We start from the raw sequence: 19,376 nt of genomic DNA, 5'->3' as shown, positions 1-19,376 counted from the left end.
GGTGGAACATGCTTATAATCCCAGCACTTGGGAGGTTGAAATAAGACCCCAGCCTACATGTGACACCTGTCTCAAACCAAAACAACTCCCATCACCAATGAACAAAGCCACGCAGATGTACTGGACTTCACCTGCAAATGTGATGTGCGTTTTCATCTCTAAACTACTAGAATGGCCGGTGTGGTGCTTAGAGGAAGGCGGCCGAACACCAGCCAGGCAGGAAAGTCTGAGACTTTCTTGAACTCGGGCCTGGGCAATGTCCCTGAGCCCTTCAGCTCAAGGCTAGCGCTCTACTACTCAAGCCACAGCACCACTTCCGGCTTTTCCCGCTTATGTGGCACTGAGGGAGGGCTTCATCCATGCAAGGCAAGCACTGTACCACTGAGCCACCTTCCCAGCCCCTGCATGAGACTTTTATTTCCAATTAACCACCAGAAAACTGGAAGTGGCTTGTGGCTCAAGTGGTAGAGTGCTTGCCTTGAACACACAGTGCCTAGGCCCTGAGTTCAAGCCCCAGGACTTGGGGGGGGGGGGTAGGGAACTATATATATATATATATATATTTTGTATATATATATGTATGTATTTTATATATATATATATATGTATGTATATACATAATGTTCCAGGCCACAACGTAGACAGTTATACAACACAGAAGTATAGAGGCAGAGCGCGCCTGGCATGCCAGAGCAAGGCCCAAGTTCAAACTCAGCACTGCCGGAACAAAGAGTATCCATTTACCTGCTACTCAAAGCCACACAAACTAAAATCAGTGGCAAAGTTCTAAGTGAAAATATAGCAAATGACACCTCTAGGATGGGTGCAGGTGGCTCACGCCTGAAATCAAAACACCTGAGGCTCCCACAGGCTGTACCCACCATCGCCTGCAGCGCCAAGGTGGGGCGTGCCAGCCCCCAGAGTAGAGAGATCCCGGGAACCCTGATGCTCAGCAGACGTGGCAGGAGTGCGTGTGGCTGGCACGGAGTGGCAGACACGCCTACTCCGGTGGAGTCTGCTTAGCATGGGAAACCTGCTTTCAGACCTGAGAATGGGGCTTCACAGAGACCTATCTCTGAGAATGGGACTTCACCGAAGTCTACCTCAGAGAATGGGGCTTCAAAGAGGCCTACCTCCTGGAAACGCTGGCAAGCCCCTGGGAAAGATGTGCTTGTTTTTCTTTTCTTCACTGTATAGGAGTACCTATTAAACTTTTACTGTTCCTGCTGCTCATTGTACTTACTCATGCTCAACGTTCCCTTATTCAAGGCTCTTAAGAGTGTTGACGACTCCAATATCTGATGAGTGTCTTAAAAATATGACAAACTCACCAGAGTTAAGTGCTACCCTGAAACCCCTCTTATGGAGGCTAGTAGACAAGTCATAAGTAAATATAAAAGTATTGGGGGTTTCATGATGTCACTTCAGCAGAAGGAATTGTTTGAAAGAGATTTACAAGAAGCTGTAGGCGCGGCCAGAACAGAAAGAATGTATGGCAATTGCTGAGATAACTACTTAGGAGAAAGAACTTCCTGTTTCTCTCTTTCATTTACTAAGAGACTTGCTGGATCTAGGCCTCCTTGGTGCTTACTATTAAAGAAGGAACAGGAAAGATCTTATGGGACAGTTAAGGCCTCTATAGAAAAAAGTAATGGTTAATTGGTGATAAACATCGAAATCCATTGTATTTTTTTTTTTTTTTTGGTCCGGTGGTGGGGCCTGAACTCTGGGCCTGGGCGCGGTCCCTCAGCTCTTCAGCTCAAGGCTTAGCGCTCTACCACTTGAGCCACAGCACCACTTCCGGCTTTTTTTTTCTTTTTGCTTATGTGGTGCTGAGGAATCGAACTCAAGGCCTCATGTGTGCAAGGCAAGCGCTCTACCACTGAGCCACCTTCCCAGCCCCCCCATTGTATTTCTTAAAAATAGAGGTAAAGCCGGAAACAAGTGCCTATCAGGAGACCAGCTGGTGACCACTCAAGAATGAAGCCCTGCAGCAAGATTGTGCAACCTTTTGCCCTTTCCCATGGAGACTTTTGCTATAAAAGCTTGTCATCCTCTGCATTAAATCGCACTCAGCATCCACTCCTCTTGTGTGTGAGTTGTCTGTTTGCCATCTCCCCACCTATTCCAGTTCCTCCACTAGGTGTCCTCCGTCGTCCCGACAGAGCCGGTCCGCGGCACTTCACTAGTCTGCTTTGTGCGCTTCTTTATAGGGGATTTAAAGAACACAGATGTACACCCGCACAGATGTCAGCTCTTCCTCTTTTCCACTGTGTACACGTAAGTGTTCCAAGGCCCACACGTGACGGCTCTTACGTGGAGCTGGTTGTCCACGAAGTACTTCACCCGCCGGGGCTGGTCCAAGCTGGCGCCGTCGTCATGGCCAAGCTGTCCGTATTTACCTGAAGTAGAAGGAGGGCCGCTGCCATCCCCCCCTCGCCCCCCCCCCCCCCCGCCCGCCTCCCCTGCCCCTTCCCTGGGCCGCTGTGCTGCCTGGACAGCACAGAGCTCCGCACCCTCCTGGGGACACGTGCCCAGCCCTGTCTTTAGCCCACGGCCTGTGGCCTGCGAGTCTTTGTGCGTCAGTCACCCACAGTCCAGTCCTGTCCCCACCTTAAGGACACCATAGCAGTGTTCACTTACCCCAGCCCCAGGTGTAGAGCTCCCCTGCTCCTGCAAGCAGAGACAAAGCGACACTTGCTTGTGCGCCCCAGGACCCTTGCCTGGCCCAGCCCTACACACTCCAGCAAGGCCCAATCCATCTGAGGCTGCACACAGAGCACCACGGGCCCGTGACCACTGTCACATTGGGGCTGGCAAAGGATCCAGCTGCACCAGGGGACCGTCCCGTACCACACAGCTGCTGAAGTGGGCTGTACACTTCACATTTGTGTCTGTGTGCGGAAGATGTCCTTGTTAGCCTCCTACAGGGAAGAACCTTCTGGGCCCGACAGCTGGGAGCTATTACTTTTACGTGTTGGCTGGCTGAGATTACACACCTGCAATCCCAGCACCCGAGGCTGGGGCCGGGTGCTGTGAGATCAGGCCAGCCTGGCTACAGAGCAAGCGCCGGGTCTGCGCACTAAGGTCCACCCGCCCGGACAGAATGTCCTCCAGACTTGAGCCAGCAGGATGCCAGACCAGAGGTGTGGCTCAAGTAGTAGAGCCAGGCACCACTTCTGCTTTTCTGGTGGCTTGTTGGAGATGAGTCTCGTGGACTTTCTTGTCCAGGCTGACTCTGAACTGTGATCCTCAGCTCTCAGCCTCCTGAGTAATTAGGACTACAGGTTTGGGCCGCCAGCGCCCAGCTACAAGCTGCTTTGTTTAATGGCAACTCTACTTAAAGAGAACCTCCAAGTAGCAAGCAGAGTGTGAGGTCCTGGTGCAAAACCCAGCTCTGGCATGCACACACAGGGCAGTTTCTGCTGGGGACGCTGGTCACCTTCCCAGCACCCAGGAGGGTCCAGGAAGCGCGGGGGGTAAGGCTACCCTAGACCACGTGGCGGAATTATTCTCAACTTAAAAAAAGCAAAATGAGGGTGATGTTTTGGGCGGCCACACCCCCTTCTGCAGCCCTCCAGCCCCGTCCCGAGCCCCACTCACGCGTTACCACGGCCGTGTGCCGGGACCCACAGCTGGCCTTGATGGCCTCAGAGCCCAGGGGAAGGTCCAGTAGGGCGGGGAAGGGCTGGACAGCTATGAAGGTGGCCGGGGCTCCATCCTCAGTGCTGGCTCCTCCCTTCGCGTCGGCGCCATCTCCACCTCCTGGGGTTTAGCGTGGTTACAGTGATGCGGAGCACTGAGCGCACCAGAACTCCCACGTTCCACAGGGCTGGCAGGCTTCGCTGCAGGAGCTCCGAGCTGCTGTGTGCGCCCCAGCGGGGATGCCTCCCGCTCCTGTGTGCAGTGGCCTGGCCCAGCTCACAGCCCAGGACGACTCACCGTAGGGCCACTCACCTTCCCCGGGGGCTGTCTTCTCTGCCAGTCTCCTGGTGGGCAGCGCTAACTGCCCTGACTCATTCCAGCCCCAGATGTAAACATCGCCGGTCTCTGTGAGAGAAGAGCTGCTGCCCTCAGCAACAAGCACAGCCAGCCCGCCACCCACCCGCCCGGTGTGCACCGCAGCCTCCTCATCTCCGCCTAGGTTCCCTTCTGGTCAGCCAGGCAGCGGCTCAACAGGCTCTTCTGCCTCGGCCTCCCCTGTGGCTGGGACTCCAGGCGTGCGCCTTGACACTGCACTTGGCTGGACCTCCATTTTCTTTGTCCGTGGGCCCGGCGTCCTTGGCTCTGACCTCGCTCTCCCTGCGCTGCGCTCATGCACTCAGTGCCCCCTCTGGGCTGGGCTTTCATGTGTGCGATTCCTGCGCCCAGGCTCTGGCAATCCCTGGACAGGGGATCTGCCACTGGGTTCCACCCAAACCCTGCTGGTACTTTGGGTCATCCTCTCACAGCCCAGGACTGGCCTTGAACTCATGATTCTCCTGACCCCACCTCTGCTGGGATTACAAGAGTGCCGACGCTTTTCAAAGGCAGCCATGTAATCGTTACAGTAGTCCCGAAGGGAGACGATGACAGGGTCCCCCTTCACACAGCATCCCCACTGAGGCACAGAGGGGCCAGGCTGGGGCTCATAAAGGGGTGACTTGAAGATAGGGCACCTTGCCAGACACCTCGGCACTTCGGGCTGCAGATGCCTTTCCTGAACCTTCGGAGGGGAGCTTCCACCAGAGAGTCGAACCTGGCTCCCAGCCTAACCCAAGAACTGGGGTCTCTGGGTGAGCAGTGCCAGGCCCGCCCGGGCTCCGGGAGCAGGAGCCGGCTGCACCCCGTGGCCCCCGCGGCGGTGGGGTCAGCGCCACCCTCGCCCAGGGTGCCCGCCATGGGCCTCCCGGCCGGAACAGCCACTCACCGCTCAGACAGACCGAGTGCCAGCCGCCGGCCGCCGCCTCCACCATGGTCAGGCCGTGCAGCGCCTCCAGCCGCCGCGGCTGCGGCTCCGCCTCCAGCGTCCCGTGGCCGAGCTGTCCGTGCCTGGGGCAGGGGGCCGGGCATGAGCTGCGGCTCGGCTCATGGAGAAGCCCCTCCAGGTGTGCGCGTGAGCGCAGGGCCTCACCTGCCTCCGCCCCAGGAGAACACCTGGCCGTCGGCGCCCAGCAGCAGCGCGTGCTCGGCGCCCAGGTGCAGCTGGCGCGCGCGCAGCTCGGGGGCCAGGGCGCAGCGGAAGGGCGGCCGCGGGCTCACGTAGGCGCGGGCGCCGGGCAGCAGGGGCAGCGCGCCGGCCTCGCCGTCGGCCGCGGGCGCCAGGCTCTGGGCCCACAGGGGCTCCCCGCGCAGCGCCGACCGCGGCGCCCAGGCCTGCAGCTCGGGCGCCAGGCCCGGCCGCGCGCGCAGCACCACGAGCAGCTCCTCCGAGGCCCACGCGTCGCGGCAGCCGTGCGCGGCGCCGCTCACCGCGCCGGACAACGCCAGGCCGCCGCCACCTGCGCGGGGGACAGGGCGGCGTTGGGCAGGAGCCGGAGGGGCCCCCCGACCGCGCCCCCGGGGCGGGCGGGCGCGTGCTCACGGGTCACGCAGGCGGTGTAGCTCCAGCTCGCGCTCACGCGGCGCAGGTCGCCGCCCGTCCGCAGCGGCTCGGGGGTGCGGAGCGCCGCGGGCCCGCGCCCCGAGCCCGGCGCCTGCCCGAAGCCGCAGAAACCGAAGCCAAACCACCTCCCCGGACGCCCCTCGGCCATGTCCGGAGCCGCGGGGGACGCGGGGACGCGGAGGAGTCGGCGACGCCCGGCCCGGCCGTTCGCGCGGACGAGGCCCCGCCCGGCACGGGACTCCCCAGCCTCGGCCTCCACGACGGCCGCCCCGGGCAGGGCCGCCGCGGGCCTACGCTCCCGCACAAGCGAGCCGATGCCGTCCCGCCACGCCGGGGGGCTCAGCCCCGGGGAAGGGTCGCTGGTCTCGACTCGGCGCCTCCACCCCTCAGGCAAGGCCCTCCGAGGGGGCTTCGAGAAAACTCCAGACCGCCGAGCGGCGTCCGCGGAGCGCCGCTTCCGGCCCCAAGCGGCCGCCAGGTTCGAGGAGCCGCGCGCCGGGCCAGGCGGCCATTGGCCGCAGCGGCCTCCCCGCAGCCAATCACCGGAGACCGCGGTGACGTCACCGCCGCAGGCCCAGAGCGGCCCGGACTGGCTCTCTTCACCGCGGCCGCCGCTCCGGCCCAAGCGCGAGGGTTTGAGCCAGTGAGAACCGGTCTGAGGAGGAACGAAACGCCCAGAGGACGGCGGGGCTGGGACTAGAGCCGCTGAGGAGGGAGACACAGCAGCCTGTGAGACCTGCGGCTCCGGCGCTCACTTCCGGCTGGGAAGCGGAAACCGAGTACTACTGTGCGCAAACTGACGACCAACCAGGAAGAGGCCGCACCAGGGCACCTCGGTTGATTGGCCGGGCCGCTGCCACTCACGCCTACTAGGCCAATGGACTCCAAGCTCGGCGCTCCACTCCGGAGCCGCCCGCCCCAGGGCTCGGCTTCTGATTTTCCGCGGGAGGGAAGCCTTGGGGCGCTGTCTGCACCCCAAATCCCACGCGGGGAGGGGGCGTCACCCAAAGCTTGCAAGATTAAATAAGTACTGAAGCTGAGCGCCGGCCCGGGGCCGCCATCCTGACTGCCGGGGAGCCGGGGCCGGGGCCGGGGCCGTCATGCTGACAGCTGGGGAGCTGGCCACTCACCAGGCTGAGATCTGGGGAGGGTGGTTCTGAGCCAGCCCCAGCAGGCAAGTCCAGCGTAACCACCAGAAAAGCGGAAGTGGCGTCAAGTGGTAGAGTCTTTAGACAAAAAACTTAGGGACAGCCCCCACGCCCAGAGTTCAAGCCCCAGGATTGGCAAAAAAAAAAAAAAAAAAAGCATTCAAAGCCAGGCACTGGTGGCTTACACCTGTAATCCTAGCTACTCAGGAAAATTGGCGTTTGGAGCCAGCTGGGCAGGAAAGCACGTTAGACTCATCTACAATTAACCACCAAACACTGGAAATGGAGCTTTGGCACAAGTGGTAGAGCACTAGCCTTTATCAAAAGCAGCTAAGAAGCAAGCTTACCACCTCGGCAGCCCCACCTTGCCCAAAGACAGAGCATCTGCATTTTTTTTTGGGGGGTCCAGTCGTGGGGCCTGAACTCTGGGCCTGGGCACTGTCCCTCAGCTCTTCAGCTCAAGGCTAGCCCTCTACCACTTGAGCCACAGCACCACTTCCGGCTTTTTTTCTTTTTTACTTATGTGGTGCTGAGGAATTGAACCCAGGGCCTCAGGCATGCAAGGCCAGCGCTCTACCACTGAGCCACCTTCCCAGCCGAGCATGTGCATTTTTGTCCCACATTTTATTGCTGGGGTACTCACACTGCTAGGGTGATTGCTGTGCCTAGGCTGAGTTTGGGATGCACCCTCCCCTCCCCAACGCTGTACAGTAGGTTCACAAATCGAGTCTCTGGTCAGGCTGGAGGCAGTGCAGGCAGGGCAGGGCCGTGTGACTGAATGTGGTCCCTAACTCACAACGGAGGACGGGAAAGCGTGGCTGGCAGAACAGGCAAGTGTCCGGCATCGCAGGCCCGTCAGGTGAAGCCGCTTCTGTCCTCAGTGCTGCAACAGTCACGTGCAGGGCCCTGGGCCCGGGCCCTCACTCCCCGGCCCGGCCCGGCTGGATGAGCCCGTGCTCCATGGCCTTCCCCAGGGAGGCCGCAGCAGCCCTGCTGACGGGGCCGCCCTCGCCCTTGGCCAGCACGGACAGGATCTCTAGCACCTCGCTCTCCATCAGGGTGCTGGCAATCTCCCTGGAGGCCTCCACCATGTTCAGCACCACCACAGCGCCCCGGTGCTGCAGCTCCTGGTTGGAGCTCAAAAGCAAGGCCTGCAGGATCTCTAGCCAGTGTGTGGTCTGCAGGGAACAGCAGGGGTGGCCATCCAACAGGTTAGGACCTCTCCCACCAACCTGCACCCTCCCCCCCCCCCCCCCCCCCCCCCCGGCCAGGAACCGGCACTGACCACTTGCGGGACTCGGCAGCAGAGCGCAGGCCGCAGGGAGGTGAGCATGGCCAGGCCCCCGGCCGCCGCCCGACGGAGCAGCTCGTCCTCCTCCCCGCTGTACAGCACCAGCAGCTTCAGCCGGTCATTGCCCTCGGCTTCAAAGAGGTCCTGCACCTGTGGCCAGATGAAGAGAGGACTCGGCGGTCAGGGCAGAGCCATCCGCGTCCCCACCCGTCAGGACCCCCGGCCCGACTCTCACCTCCTTGCTCATTGCCAAGTTACACATGCACTCCGTGGCCGCCCGGCGGATCATCTCATGCTCCTCGAACATGTAGCCCTCGATCATGGGCACAGCTTTCTCCTTCAGGATCTTCTGTCTGCAGACCGAGGAGGGGCAACGTGGTCAGGCCCCTCCACCCACAGCCTCTCTGCTCACACCCCATGGGACGGAGCCCTGAGCCCTGTCAAGGACCCCCGCCCCAGGAACGGACACGGCCCAGAAGGCCAGGAAACAGCAGGGGCGGCGGCAGTGCACGAGAGCAGCCTGCAGCCCTAACCTCACTGGGCACCAGACTCAGTATGAACCACACGGCCAGGTGCAACGTGATGGCATGGGCTCATCGGTGACTAATGGAGGGGCTCGGGACGGCAGCCACCAGAGCAGAGGAGTGGACTGACAGGACACCACTGGTGGCACCTCCGCCCCACCACCTCCAGCCTGGACTCCACGAACTGAGGAGAAAGAGAGCCTCGAGCAGCCCTCAGCCGGGCATGGCACTGAGGCTGTGGACAGAACGGGGGAGGGCAAGCCAGGGCTGGGGGCTGCGGGTTCAGTGCAGCAGGACTTGAACCCAAGCCGTCTGGCTTGGAAGCCTGGAACGTTCTCACTCAGCGCCGTAGCCTCTCTCGGCCTGTCTCTTCATCGGTAGGCAGCAGGGGAGTTGTGTGAGGTTCTGTGTAGCTGAACCGGGAAGGGCGGGGGGCGCATGGTCCAAATCTGGCGCACAGCCAGGCCCTGTGCCTCTGCCACTCACCGGAGCCTCTCGCTGATCCCAGCCAGGTTCGTCAGAGCCATGAGGGCCTCGAAGTTCTGCAGTCCTGAGCAGCTGAGGTGCAGCAGGGAGACCAGGGGCCGCACGACCTCATAGATCTGTAATGTGCACCCCCTTTCAGAGCCCACCCACGGGGTGCCACCTCCACGCTGCGGGCTCAGCAAAGCTGCCACTTCCTCTGGGTCCCAAGTAAGAACCCAGGCAGTGGCCAGGACCCAGCCAAGGCAGGAAGCCGCGCACGTGTGCGGGGGAGGGTGGGGGGGAGGGGCTCACCCGCTCGCCAGGGAAGGTCATCTCGGGGTTGGAGGTGATGGTGAGCTTGGCCAGCGCCTGGGCCGCCTTTGTCTGCCCCACATCCGTGCCTTCCAGCGCCAGCGGGAGCAGAGCCTGCAGGAGCAAGGCGTGGGCACCGGGCCTGACCACCCTGGCTCCCAGCCGCTGGCAGCAGGCCCTGCTCAAACTTCACGGGCGGGCGGGTGGGCAGGGAAAAGACCACCCCAACTTGGAGGGAGCCTCCCCTTCCCCCCACAGGCCGTCCCAAGGCTCTGCCACGCCCTCCCGACTGCTGGCCACAGCCGCCCGGGCCTGTGGCGGGGCGGGAGGCCCCGCGGTGCCCGCCTACCTTGCCCCCGCCCTGGGCCACCACGGTGCCACGGTCCTCCACCTCCTCCACCAAGGCCAGGAAGACCCTGCAGGGAGACGCGGGTGTGGGCGGTGATCCGAGCACTGGCAGGCAGACACTGACACCCCATCCTCGGACTGGGGGGTCCCCACTCCAAGGCCCACCTGGAGAGCAGCTCCCTGCAGGAGCTGGTGAGCGCCGGGCTCTCCGCCCTCACCATGCACGTCATGGCCGACACCACGCCCGCAGCCAGCAGCTTCTTCACCCGAGCTCGAACAAAGCTGGGCTTGTCCTGGGGAAGGAGGCAGCTGAGGGGAAGGGAGGGGACCCCGGCTAGCAGGACAGGAAAGGGCCGCCCTCGCAGTAGGGCGCTGGGGCGGCTGCAGCGGGGGCCCTGCCCGCCCAGGGCCACGCACCTTAGGGTGCTGCTCGGGAACGGGCTGCTTGGCGTACTTGGCCAGCTCCACCATCTTGGGGTCCGGCTCCTCGTAGTCGTAGCTGTTGGTGCAGTTGACGAGTGCCGAGGCCACGGCAAAGAGCACCGACCTCTCCTCCGACTGCAAGAGCGGAGGGGACACTGAGCGCAGCCGCGCCCGCCGCCCCCCCCACAGACGTCCCTCGTGCCACACGGGCGGCTGGCCAGCATCTCACGAGGACCCCGGGGACCCAGGCCACCTTGCTGAGCTGGAACAGCGCCTTCAGAGCCACCCCGTCCTCCACAAACTCTTCCTTCACGTCGGCGTCGAAGGTGAGGTAAGCCAGGCCCTCAGCTGCCCAGCGCCGCGTGCCCGCGTCCATCTGGTCATTGCACAGCCATCTGCACACGCAGGCAGGGGACCGCCTTGAGCACGGGGGCGGGGCGGGAGGGGGGAGGGGCAAGGCAGAGGACGGAGGCGGGGCGTCCTAGGGCTTGCAGGAGCCGCCCGGCCCCCAACCCGACCCCTCGGGGTGCACACTCACTTCCGGCACTGCTTGGCCAGTTTGAGGGTGGACCCTTCAGCAAACTGCTTCATGCTGAAGTCGGTGCCCCCGGCCGAGCCGAGCTTACACAGCCCCTGCGGGAAGAGGACCAGGCTGGGGGCTTGGCTGCTGGGACCAGGCAGAAGCCGGGCTTCCCATGCCGGCCCGCCATGTCTCCCCCAGCCCACCGGGCCTCCCCACAGCCCGCCATGCCTCCCCCAGCCCGCCATGCCTCCCCCAGCCCGCCATGCCTCCCCCAGCCCGCCATGCCCCCCACAGCCCGCCATGCCCCCCACAGCCCGCCATGCCCCCCACAGCCCGCCATGCCCCCCACAGCCCGCCATGCCCCCCACAGCCCACCATGCCTGCCGGCTCTCCCGCAGCCACCTTTGCAGGACGTGGGGGCGCCTGAAGAAATAAGTCCTCACAAGCACCCAGCTCCTGCACACGCAGGAACACAGACCCACACAGCCAGCTCCCGCACACGCAGGAACACAGTCCCACACAACCAGCTCCCGCACACGCAGGAACACAGACCCACACAGCCAGCGCCTGCAGACACGGCACTGACCACAGGGGGCAGCGTGAGCCAGCATGGAATGGAATGCACCGCCGTGCCCACCGCCCCCCATCTGGGAAGAGCCAGTCCCACTCTCTGGCCTCCCACGCCCCGCTCACCACCAGGGCCCGGATGCGGATGCTGTCGCGCTGGCTGCGCTTGTACAGGTCTTTCAGCAGCGAGACGCCGTTGGCCGTGATGAACGAGGCCCGCTTGGCCTTGCCGGCCGCATGGATCAGAGCCTCCACGGCCACCAGCTGCTCGTCCTCCCGCTCGGAGGCGCAGAGTGCGATCACGCTGTCCATGACGCCGCTCAGCTCCAGGGCCCTGTTGCCGGCATCGCACGGGCCCTGCAGGAGGCACGACACCGTCTGGATGGCCCGCAGCTTCCCGGCCGGCCCGGGGCCCTCGAACCAGCTCCTGAGAGGTGCAGGGCGACCGCGGTCAAGCCGAGGCCACACACAGGCCCCACCCCGGCCCAGCCCCTGCACCTCGGCACAAACAGCATGGAAAGCTGCCAACAACGGACGAAGATGCTGACTCGACCCCAGTTCCCGGGGCTCCAGATCTACACACGCCAGCCTCCCCCATGCACCTCCACCATGACCCCATGCACCCCACACTTGGTGGGAGCAGAGGCCCCGTCCTGTCCCCATGGCCGGCATCCCCGGGGACAAGGACTGGCCGCTTTGACCTGGTATTTGACTGTGATAACGGACAGAGCGCACAACAAGCACTTGGTACGTGAGCTTCCTAAAGCGAGAACCAACTTATGGAAAAGCTCCCAGCGAATCAGTTTGGAAGAAAGGTGGTGCCAACCACGCAGGAGGCTGAAGCAGAGGGCTGCTTGAGTCACGAGTTCAAGGCCAGCCTCGGCAGTACAAGTGAGGTCCCGCCTTAAAAAAACCCCAAAAGACTGGGAACATGGTGTAGGGGTGGAGCGCCTTCCTCCCATGCATGAAGCCGAGGCACCACTCCTCAGCACCACTACGCAGAAAAAGCTGGAAGTGGCGCTGTGGCTCAACGTGGTAGAGCACTCGCCTTGAGCTGAAGAGCTGAGGGACAGCGCCCAGGCCCAGAGTTCAAGCCAGGACCAACCAAAAGAACAAAAAGGTAGGCCTCCCCAAAGCCCGGGGACGGGCTCAGGGAGGGGGAGGGGACGGCCGTACCGGATGTAGTTCTCGCAGAGCCGGTGGAAATTCTCCCGCTCCGCGTCACACTTCAGGTCATCAAAGAGCTTGCTAAGCAGGATGGAGGCGCTCATGCGGCTGTTCCCCGCCTCGGACAGCGCCTCACAAGAGTCCTGCACGGAGCCCCCCACCTCCAGAACCTTCTTTAGGCCTGGAAAGAGAACGTTGGTGGAACCCCTGAAAAGTAAAGAGGCGTCCGGACAGTCGAGGTGCAAAGAAGCCTGAGGAAGCGGCGGGGCTCAGAAGGGAGGTCAGCGCCGCCCCCCCTGCAGGGCTCCACCTGGGGCCCAGCCTCGCTAGAGCAACAGCCTGAGTTCAAACCCGAGTATCACCACAACTCTAAATGTCTTGGCCTGGGAAGGTGCTCAGTGGTACAGTGCTTGCCTAGCAGGCAGGAAGCCCTGGGTTCCATTTCTCAGCACCACATACACAGAAAAAGCCGGAAGTGGAGCTATGGCTCAAGTAGTAGAGTGCTAGCCTTGTGCAAAAAGAAGCTCAGGGACGGGGCTGGGAAGGTGGCTCAGTGGTAGAGCGCTTGCCTTGCATACATGAGGCCCTGGGTTCGATTCCTCAGCACCACATAAGCAAAAAGAAAAAAAGCCGGAAGTGGCGCTGTGGCTCAAGTGGTAGAGTGCTAGCCTTGAACTGAAGAGCTGAGGGACAGCGCCCAGGCCCAGAGTTCAGGCCCCACGACCAGACCCCCCCCCCCAAAACAAACAAACAAACAACAAAGAAGCTCAGGGACAGCGCCCAGGCCCTGAATTCAACTCCCAGGACCCCCCCCCCCAAAAAAAAAAAAAAAGCCATGTTTGTTCTTTAAGTTGGAATACAGACTCACTAAAAAAGAAATCTTTAGGCTAGGAGCCAGTGGCTCACACCTGTAATCCTAGCTACTCATGAGGCTGAGATTGAGGATCAAGGTTCAGACCCAACCGAACAGAAAAGTTGGTGACTCTTCTTACTCTCCAATTACTCTCCCCAACACACACAGCCAGAAGTGGTGCTGTGGCTCAAGTGGTAGCATGCCAGCCTTGAGCAAAATGCCGCAGAGCAGCACCCAGGCCCTGAGTTCAAAACCCAGTACCAAAACAAAACAAAATCCCACAACTTGAGCTGTGGAAGCTAGTCCAACCCTTGCTGACACACACGCACTCTCCTCCACAAGCATGGACACTCAACTAACTGAAGCAAATGACTTTTTTTTTTGTCAGCCGTGGGGCTTGAACTCTGGGCCTGGGCGCTGTCCCTCAGATCTTCAGTTTAAGGCGAGCGCTCTACTACTTGAGCCACAGCACCACTTCTGGTTTTCTGAGTGATTAACTGGTGATTAGAATCTCATGAATTTTCCTGCCCGGGCTGGCTTTAAACCACGATCCTGAGATCTCAGCCTCCAGAGTAGCTAGGATAACAAGAGCAAGCTACCAGCGCCCACTAGGCAAATCACTTTTCTCCATTTTTGTTGCTATCCATTAGTTGTCTCTATATGCAAATAATATATCCAGGAGACTTGCTGCCGCCCACCCTCTCCCTCCTGCTCCCCCACCACTGAGCAACCTTGCCACTCCATTTTCTCACAGGGACATAGAGGTTTTTCATGTGTACTGGTACCGGGCTTTCAACTCAGGGCCTTGGTTTTTTCATTCAAAGCAAGCATTCAACCACTTGAGCCACTTCTGGCCTTTTGGTAGTTAACTAAGTTACAGTCTTTCCTGCCTGGGCTGGCTTTCAGCCTGGATCCCTCAGATCTCAGCCTCCTGAATAGCTAGGATCACGGGGCACGAGCCGCTGGAAACCAGCTGACAATGGGTGTGTGTCTGGGTTGGCTTAAAAACCCAGATTACAGGGCTGGGAAGGTGGCTCAGTGGTAGAGCCCTTGCCTTGCATGCATGAGGCCCTAGGTTCGATTCCTCAGCACCACATAAGCAAAAAGAAAAAAGCTGGAAGTGGTGCTGTGGCTCAAGTGGTAGAGCGCTAGCCTTGAGCGGACGAGCTGAAGGACAGCGTCCAGGCCCAGAGTTCAGGCCCCACGACTGGACCAAAACAAAAAAACGAAAAACAAAAAAACCCACCCAGATTACAAGCATGAGCCACAACACTGGTGTAACAAAGTACTTTGACTACATCCACCCTCCTCTTTTCTGTGCCCACCCGCCCCCCACTAGTACCGACCCCTGCATACAGCCTTGTCCCGCCCTGGACTCTTGGGTGGTACTAACTGTTCAAGGGTTTCACTGCTGCCTTCCACTTGTGTACAGAACTTCTACCCCCCGATGCCGGGCGCTGGTGGCTCACGCCTGTCATCCTAGCTACTCAGGAGGCTGAGATCTGAGGATCGCGGTTCAAAGCCAGCCCGGGCAGGAGAGACCGTGGGACTCCCATCTCCAATAAACCACCAGAAAACCGGAAGTGGCGCTGTAGCTCAAGTGGTAGAGCGCTCGCCTTGAGCTGAAGAGCTGAGGGACAGCGCCCAGGCCCAGAGTTCAAGCCCCACGACCGACAAAAAAAAAAAAGAACTTCTACCCCCGAGGTCTCGTCTGGTGCTCTAGCCTAAGGGGCCTTGCGGGCCCAAGAAGCGTGGCAGTGCACACGCTGTGCACACCCAGGCAGTTGCAGGGCTGCCTGTCTCCTCCACACTGCCACGCACTGAGCCTTGGTGAGCCCCAACACCTACCCTGGTCGATGACCCAGAGCGTGAGGCTGTTGTTGGGGTCCTTAGGAGACTTGCGAGGCACCACTTTAATCAGAAGGGTCAGGGCGTTGTCGCGGCCTTGGCTGGAGACCCCCGCTTCCGTCAGGAGCTCCAGGAGGCTGCTGAGGAGGACCCTCAGCTCCCGAGCGGGATCTGCCATGGGAGCCCACACACTCATCTCAACCAAAACACAAAGCCAGGACCAGTGCCACGCTCCATGGTGGCCCACCCGTCCAGCCCAGAATGCCCCTCACAGACAGACACAGGAAAGGCGGCCTAGACCTGAGTTGGCTGCTAAGCCTTCCTCTCGAACATCTTGAGTAAAAGCCAGGTGTAATGGTGTACACCTGTAGTCCCAGCCCTTGGGAGGCTGAGGCAGGGAGATGAAGAGTTCAAGGCCAGCCTAAGCCACACAGCGAGAAACTGTGTGAAGCCATACTCGTGGACACCCTGGGTGAGAACCGGCCAGGCGGGGCCAGCGCTGCCACTCACCCACAATGATGGCGCCTTCTTTGCCCCGGAAGCCTCTCTTGACGCCCTCCTTGAGGGCATCGCACATGACCTGCAGCAGATGGCAGGCAGCCAGCGACACGGCCTGGTTCTCGACGCCCAGGATGGAGACCAGGCGCCGAGTTCCCACCACGCTCAGAGTCGCCACAGTCTGGGGTGCAGAGAGGCAGAGGAGGCCCGGTTGGTGCCGGGCTTGGGGATCCCTCACCAGGAGCAGGGGTGTGACGGGGGAGGGGGAGGACCAATTCCCAGTGGATGACGGACGCCTGACGGGGGTCAGCCAGATCCCACGTTTCACAGGCGTCCTCCCCAGCCTCCACCTCCTCGTGGGGAGCGCTTCGCCCTGGCCTTTCCAAGAGGGACAGAGCTGGACCAGGCTGACCACCAGCTCTTCTCGAAGGCCTCCCTGAGTGTGGCCAGCACGCAGGGGTGTGGACAGGCATGTAAAGCCCCTACGCACCACCAGAAGACACACAGAACTGAAGAGGCTGAGGGACACCCAGCCCCGGGAGGCCCAAGACCTCAGCCCAGATTTCACTTAAGAGCTCACAGCTGTGACGCAGAAATGTAACTTCCTGCCTGATGCTGGTGGCTCACGCCTGTCATCCTAGCTACTCAGGAGGCTAAGATCTGAGGATCGCAATTCAAAGCCAGCCTGGGCAGGAAAGACCATGAGACTCTCATCTCCAACAAAACATTCAGAAAACACAGTGGCGCTGTGGCTCAAGTGGTAGAGCACTCGCCTTGAGCTGAAGAGCTGAGGGACAGCGCCTGGGCCCAGAGTTCAAGTCCCACAAACTGACCAAAGAAAAAAAAAAAAAAAGAAACATAGTTTCCTCTAAAAGCAAGAGAGCAGCCCCGCACAGCAGCACATGCCACGAGTTCAAGGCCAGCCAAAGCTATACGAAACGAGAGTCAAGTAAACAAACAAGCGACACAAGGGTTCAGTCCCCTAGCACGAGTCAAGTCAAGCGCTGGGGGCTTGGCCGTGACTCCCCCAGCCGAGAGGCTCTTCCCGACGCACCATCCTGAACCAAGCCCTGCACAGGGCGGTCTCCAAGGTAAAGATGCGGTGGTGACATCACTGACCTCGTGACCACTGCGAGGACCCCTTCCCAGAGGCAGCGCAGTGTGCTTTAGAGCCAGGTCTTGTGTCACTTTGCGGGCAGCAAGTTGGCTTTCACCCAGGGACACTGTGTGAGCCGTCTGCAGGACGCTGTGCTCAGGGTGCTGAGGCCTTTTTCCCTCTCTCTAGCTGCACGTGTCCCCCGGCTCCTATCTTCTAATCTAACTTCTTTTTGGAATGAGGAATGGGGGGACAGAAGATGGACTAAAGGACTGAAGCCCGCCTACCCGTGACTGGTGCTCGGAACAAATGCCGACCAGCGTGCGCAGGGCCGCCAGCATGAGGTCGGGCTCCCCTGTGTCCAGGAGGCGCTGCAGGAGCGGAACCCCATTGTTCCGGAAGATCTTCTCGGCTCCTGCATCCTCGCGGGCCAGCACCACCAGGTTCTGAGACGCCTGTGCGAAACACGGTGCTGTAGTGCTGACCCTGCGCCCCACAGGGCAGGGTGAAGGTGACACCGTGCACCCTAGACCTTGCTATCAGACCAAATGGGGTCCTAAGCCCCACTAGAGCCTGAAGGGCCGGAGCAGTGCCTTGTAGCTCCACCCACAAGTTGGGTGGCGAGGTGCTGTGAACCTGCTTCCCTTCCTGTGGGCCCCACCAAAACCTCAGCCCCGAAGCTCCTGACCTGCACAGCACCGTGGTCCATGCAAGAACCATGGCCCCCAAAGCACCAGATGAGTGCTGTGCAGCAGAACTGGCCTGTACCTTCTGCTTCTTCTCAGTGCCTTTCTCTTCGGGGTCCAGCAGGATCTGGAACATCTGTTCCACCTTGGCGTCGGTCGAGGACATGTACCGCACCTAGGACAAACCAAGGAGGCAAGACGTCATCCCTTGGCGGAGACATCGCCCTTCCTCGCGGTTCTCTGGCTCCTGGCTCTATAAGGCCATGAGGAGGCCTGGGCTCGGCAAGCAAGGAGCACCAGGGCAGGAAGAGACTTGCCCTAAGCTCCTGGTAGCTGTTTTCTTCCTGAGTTACTTCCTGCTTGATCATCCGGGCCCCTAGTAATGCTAAAGGCAGTGTCCTTCCCCCTCCCTTCCCACAGTCCCACGGTTTGAACCCAGGGCCTGTTGCGTGGCTTGCACTGATGCCTGAGCCATGCCTCCACCACCCTGGCATTTTGCTGGTTACACTGGAGCTGAGGGGCTCAAGGGCTTTGCGTGCTGGCAGTTAGCATGGCAGGTGTGCGTCCCCACTCCACACTCGCTTCTTAATTTGCAGTCTCCTCGCCAGTAATGGGCGGTTGTGTCTGCACCTCCCACCCACCTCTCTGGCACGCTCACACACCTTCTCCTGAATCTGGCCCCCAATGTTCCGCAGGGCCTCCTGGAAAACTCTGTTCTTGGGCTCCAGGCTCACACATCTCTGCAGGTCCAGGACAGCCTGGTCCAGGCGGCCCAGCTTCTCTAGGGCTTGGCTTCTCCGGTACAGTGCTTTGACATCCCCTCCGTCCTTTTCAATGGCTGAGCACAAACAGGAGCTCTGTCAGGGCGCTCGCTGCACCGCCTCCACGCAAGAGCAGCAGGGAAAGGTCTCGAGGGCCAGAGGAAGGTGGGGGACGAATGTGGGGCTCGGACTTCAGCCTCAGAAAGGGTGAGGTAGCTGCAGAGAAGGGAAGGCCCAGCAGAAGTGGGAAAGACAGCAGGCGGACGCGTTCCAGGGGGCACGGGAGGAGAGGCGGCGGCGCGGCGGTCCGGGGTCTGCCCGCAGAGAAGCCCCGCACACAGCGCCAGCCAGGGCCCGCGCGCGCGTACCTTTAGACGCTTCCGCTTCGGCTTCGTGGAAATCCTCCTACGGGAGAAAGGCCGGGCGTGAGAGGGCGGGCGGGGCTGCCCCCCGGCCCCCGCCTCCCCGGCGCTCACCAGCCTCAGGTGGCAGGCGGCCCGGTTCCGGTGCAGGACGGCCTGGTCCGCCGGCGGCGCGCCCAGCCCCAGCGCCCGGGTGTAGGCCGACAGGGCGCCCTCGTAGTCCCCGCATCGGAAGCGCTCGTTGCCCTCCTTCCGCAGCTGCTCCACGGAGCTGGCCTGGGGAGAAGGGGCGGTGGGCTCGGGCGGGGCAGGCGCGAGCGGAGATGGGAGCGGGCCCCGGGGATGGCGGCGGGGGCTCGGGGGTCCCCGGAACACTCACGGTCATCGCAGCGCCGACCTCGGGGCCCACGCAGGCGCAGTCTCCGCCGCGAGTGCGGCCCCAGCCCAGGAAGCTGGCGCGGGACGCCCCGCCCCCACCGGCGTCAGAGATTGCGTCGGAAGCGGCGTGGCCAGCGAGAGGACGCATCAGGGGAGGGGAGGGGCCAAGGAGGGGCCGGGGCGGGGCTAAGCGGAGTGCATCGCGGAGAGGGCGGTGTCGATGGGCTGCGTGGGGCGGAGCGAAGAGGACGACGTAGAGGGCGGGGCGAGGCCACGTGCGCGTTGGACAGGGGCGGGGCGGGGCGGGTCCCGGCGCGCTCCCGCGTCGGGCGCGCTCAGGTGAGTTCCGCCGGGACCTGCAGGGGCCGCGCAGCCGAGGACCGGGCTGGAAGCCCGGGGCGGCCCCGACCGCGGCAGAAGTGCACGAGGTCTGCGGTCATCAGCGCCAGCAGCAGCAGACCGTACAGGCCCAGCGCCAGCAGCGGGCCTGGGCCCCTGCGGGAGAGGGGCGGGGTCGGGCCGCGCTGCGGGGCGGGCCCTCC

General features: G+C 61.8%; 2 protein-coding genes across 2 annotated transcripts; both read right to left on the bottom strand.

Annotated features, from left to right (window-relative positions):
• Positions 1 to 2,111: 2,111 nt before the first annotated feature.
• Positions 2,112 to 5,732, bottom strand: Rccd1 (RCC1 domain containing 1). Its single transcript, XM_042670455.1, has 7 exons — positions 5,564 to 5,732; positions 5,114 to 5,480; positions 4,910 to 5,031; positions 3,958 to 4,050; positions 3,604 to 3,765; positions 2,644 to 2,673; positions 2,112 to 2,402 (listed from the first exon to the last, which is right to left on the bottom strand). Exons 1-7 carry the CDS (start codon positions 5,730 to 5,732, stop codon positions 2,251 to 2,253), a joined length of 1,095 nt encoding a protein of 364 aa, XP_042526389.1. The 3' UTR covers positions 2,112 to 2,250.
• Positions 5,733 to 7,263: 1,531 nt separating this feature from the next.
• On the bottom strand, positions 7,264 to 18,912 carry Unc45a (unc-45 myosin chaperone A). The gene is made up of 20 exons (XM_042670413.1): positions 18,836 to 18,912; positions 18,571 to 18,732; positions 18,463 to 18,499; positions 17,996 to 18,171; positions 17,416 to 17,508; positions 16,935 to 17,102; positions 15,564 to 15,732; positions 15,054 to 15,224; positions 12,362 to 12,533; positions 11,312 to 11,612; positions 10,634 to 10,728; positions 10,349 to 10,490; positions 10,090 to 10,230; positions 9,838 to 9,965; positions 9,674 to 9,740; positions 9,325 to 9,438; positions 9,034 to 9,149; positions 8,259 to 8,376; positions 8,018 to 8,173; positions 7,264 to 7,910 (listed from the first exon to the last, which is right to left on the bottom strand). Exons 1-20 carry the CDS (start codon positions 18,839 to 18,841, stop codon positions 7,653 to 7,655), a joined length of 2,790 nt encoding a protein of 929 aa, XP_042526347.1. The 5' UTR covers positions 18,842 to 18,912; the 3' UTR covers positions 7,264 to 7,652.
• Between the last annotated feature and the right edge of the window lie 464 nt (positions 18,913 to 19,376).

Source organism: Dipodomys spectabilis, unplaced genomic scaffold, assembly GCF_019054845.1.
Source record: "Dipodomys spectabilis isolate Male_0828 unplaced genomic scaffold, ASM1905484v1 ptg000552l, whole genome shotgun sequence".
Taxonomy (NCBI): Eukaryota; Metazoa; Chordata; class Mammalia; order Rodentia; family Heteromyidae; genus Dipodomys; species Dipodomys spectabilis.
Note: the sequence above shows the minus strand (reverse complement) of the source record. Positions and strands in the feature narration are given on the sequence as shown.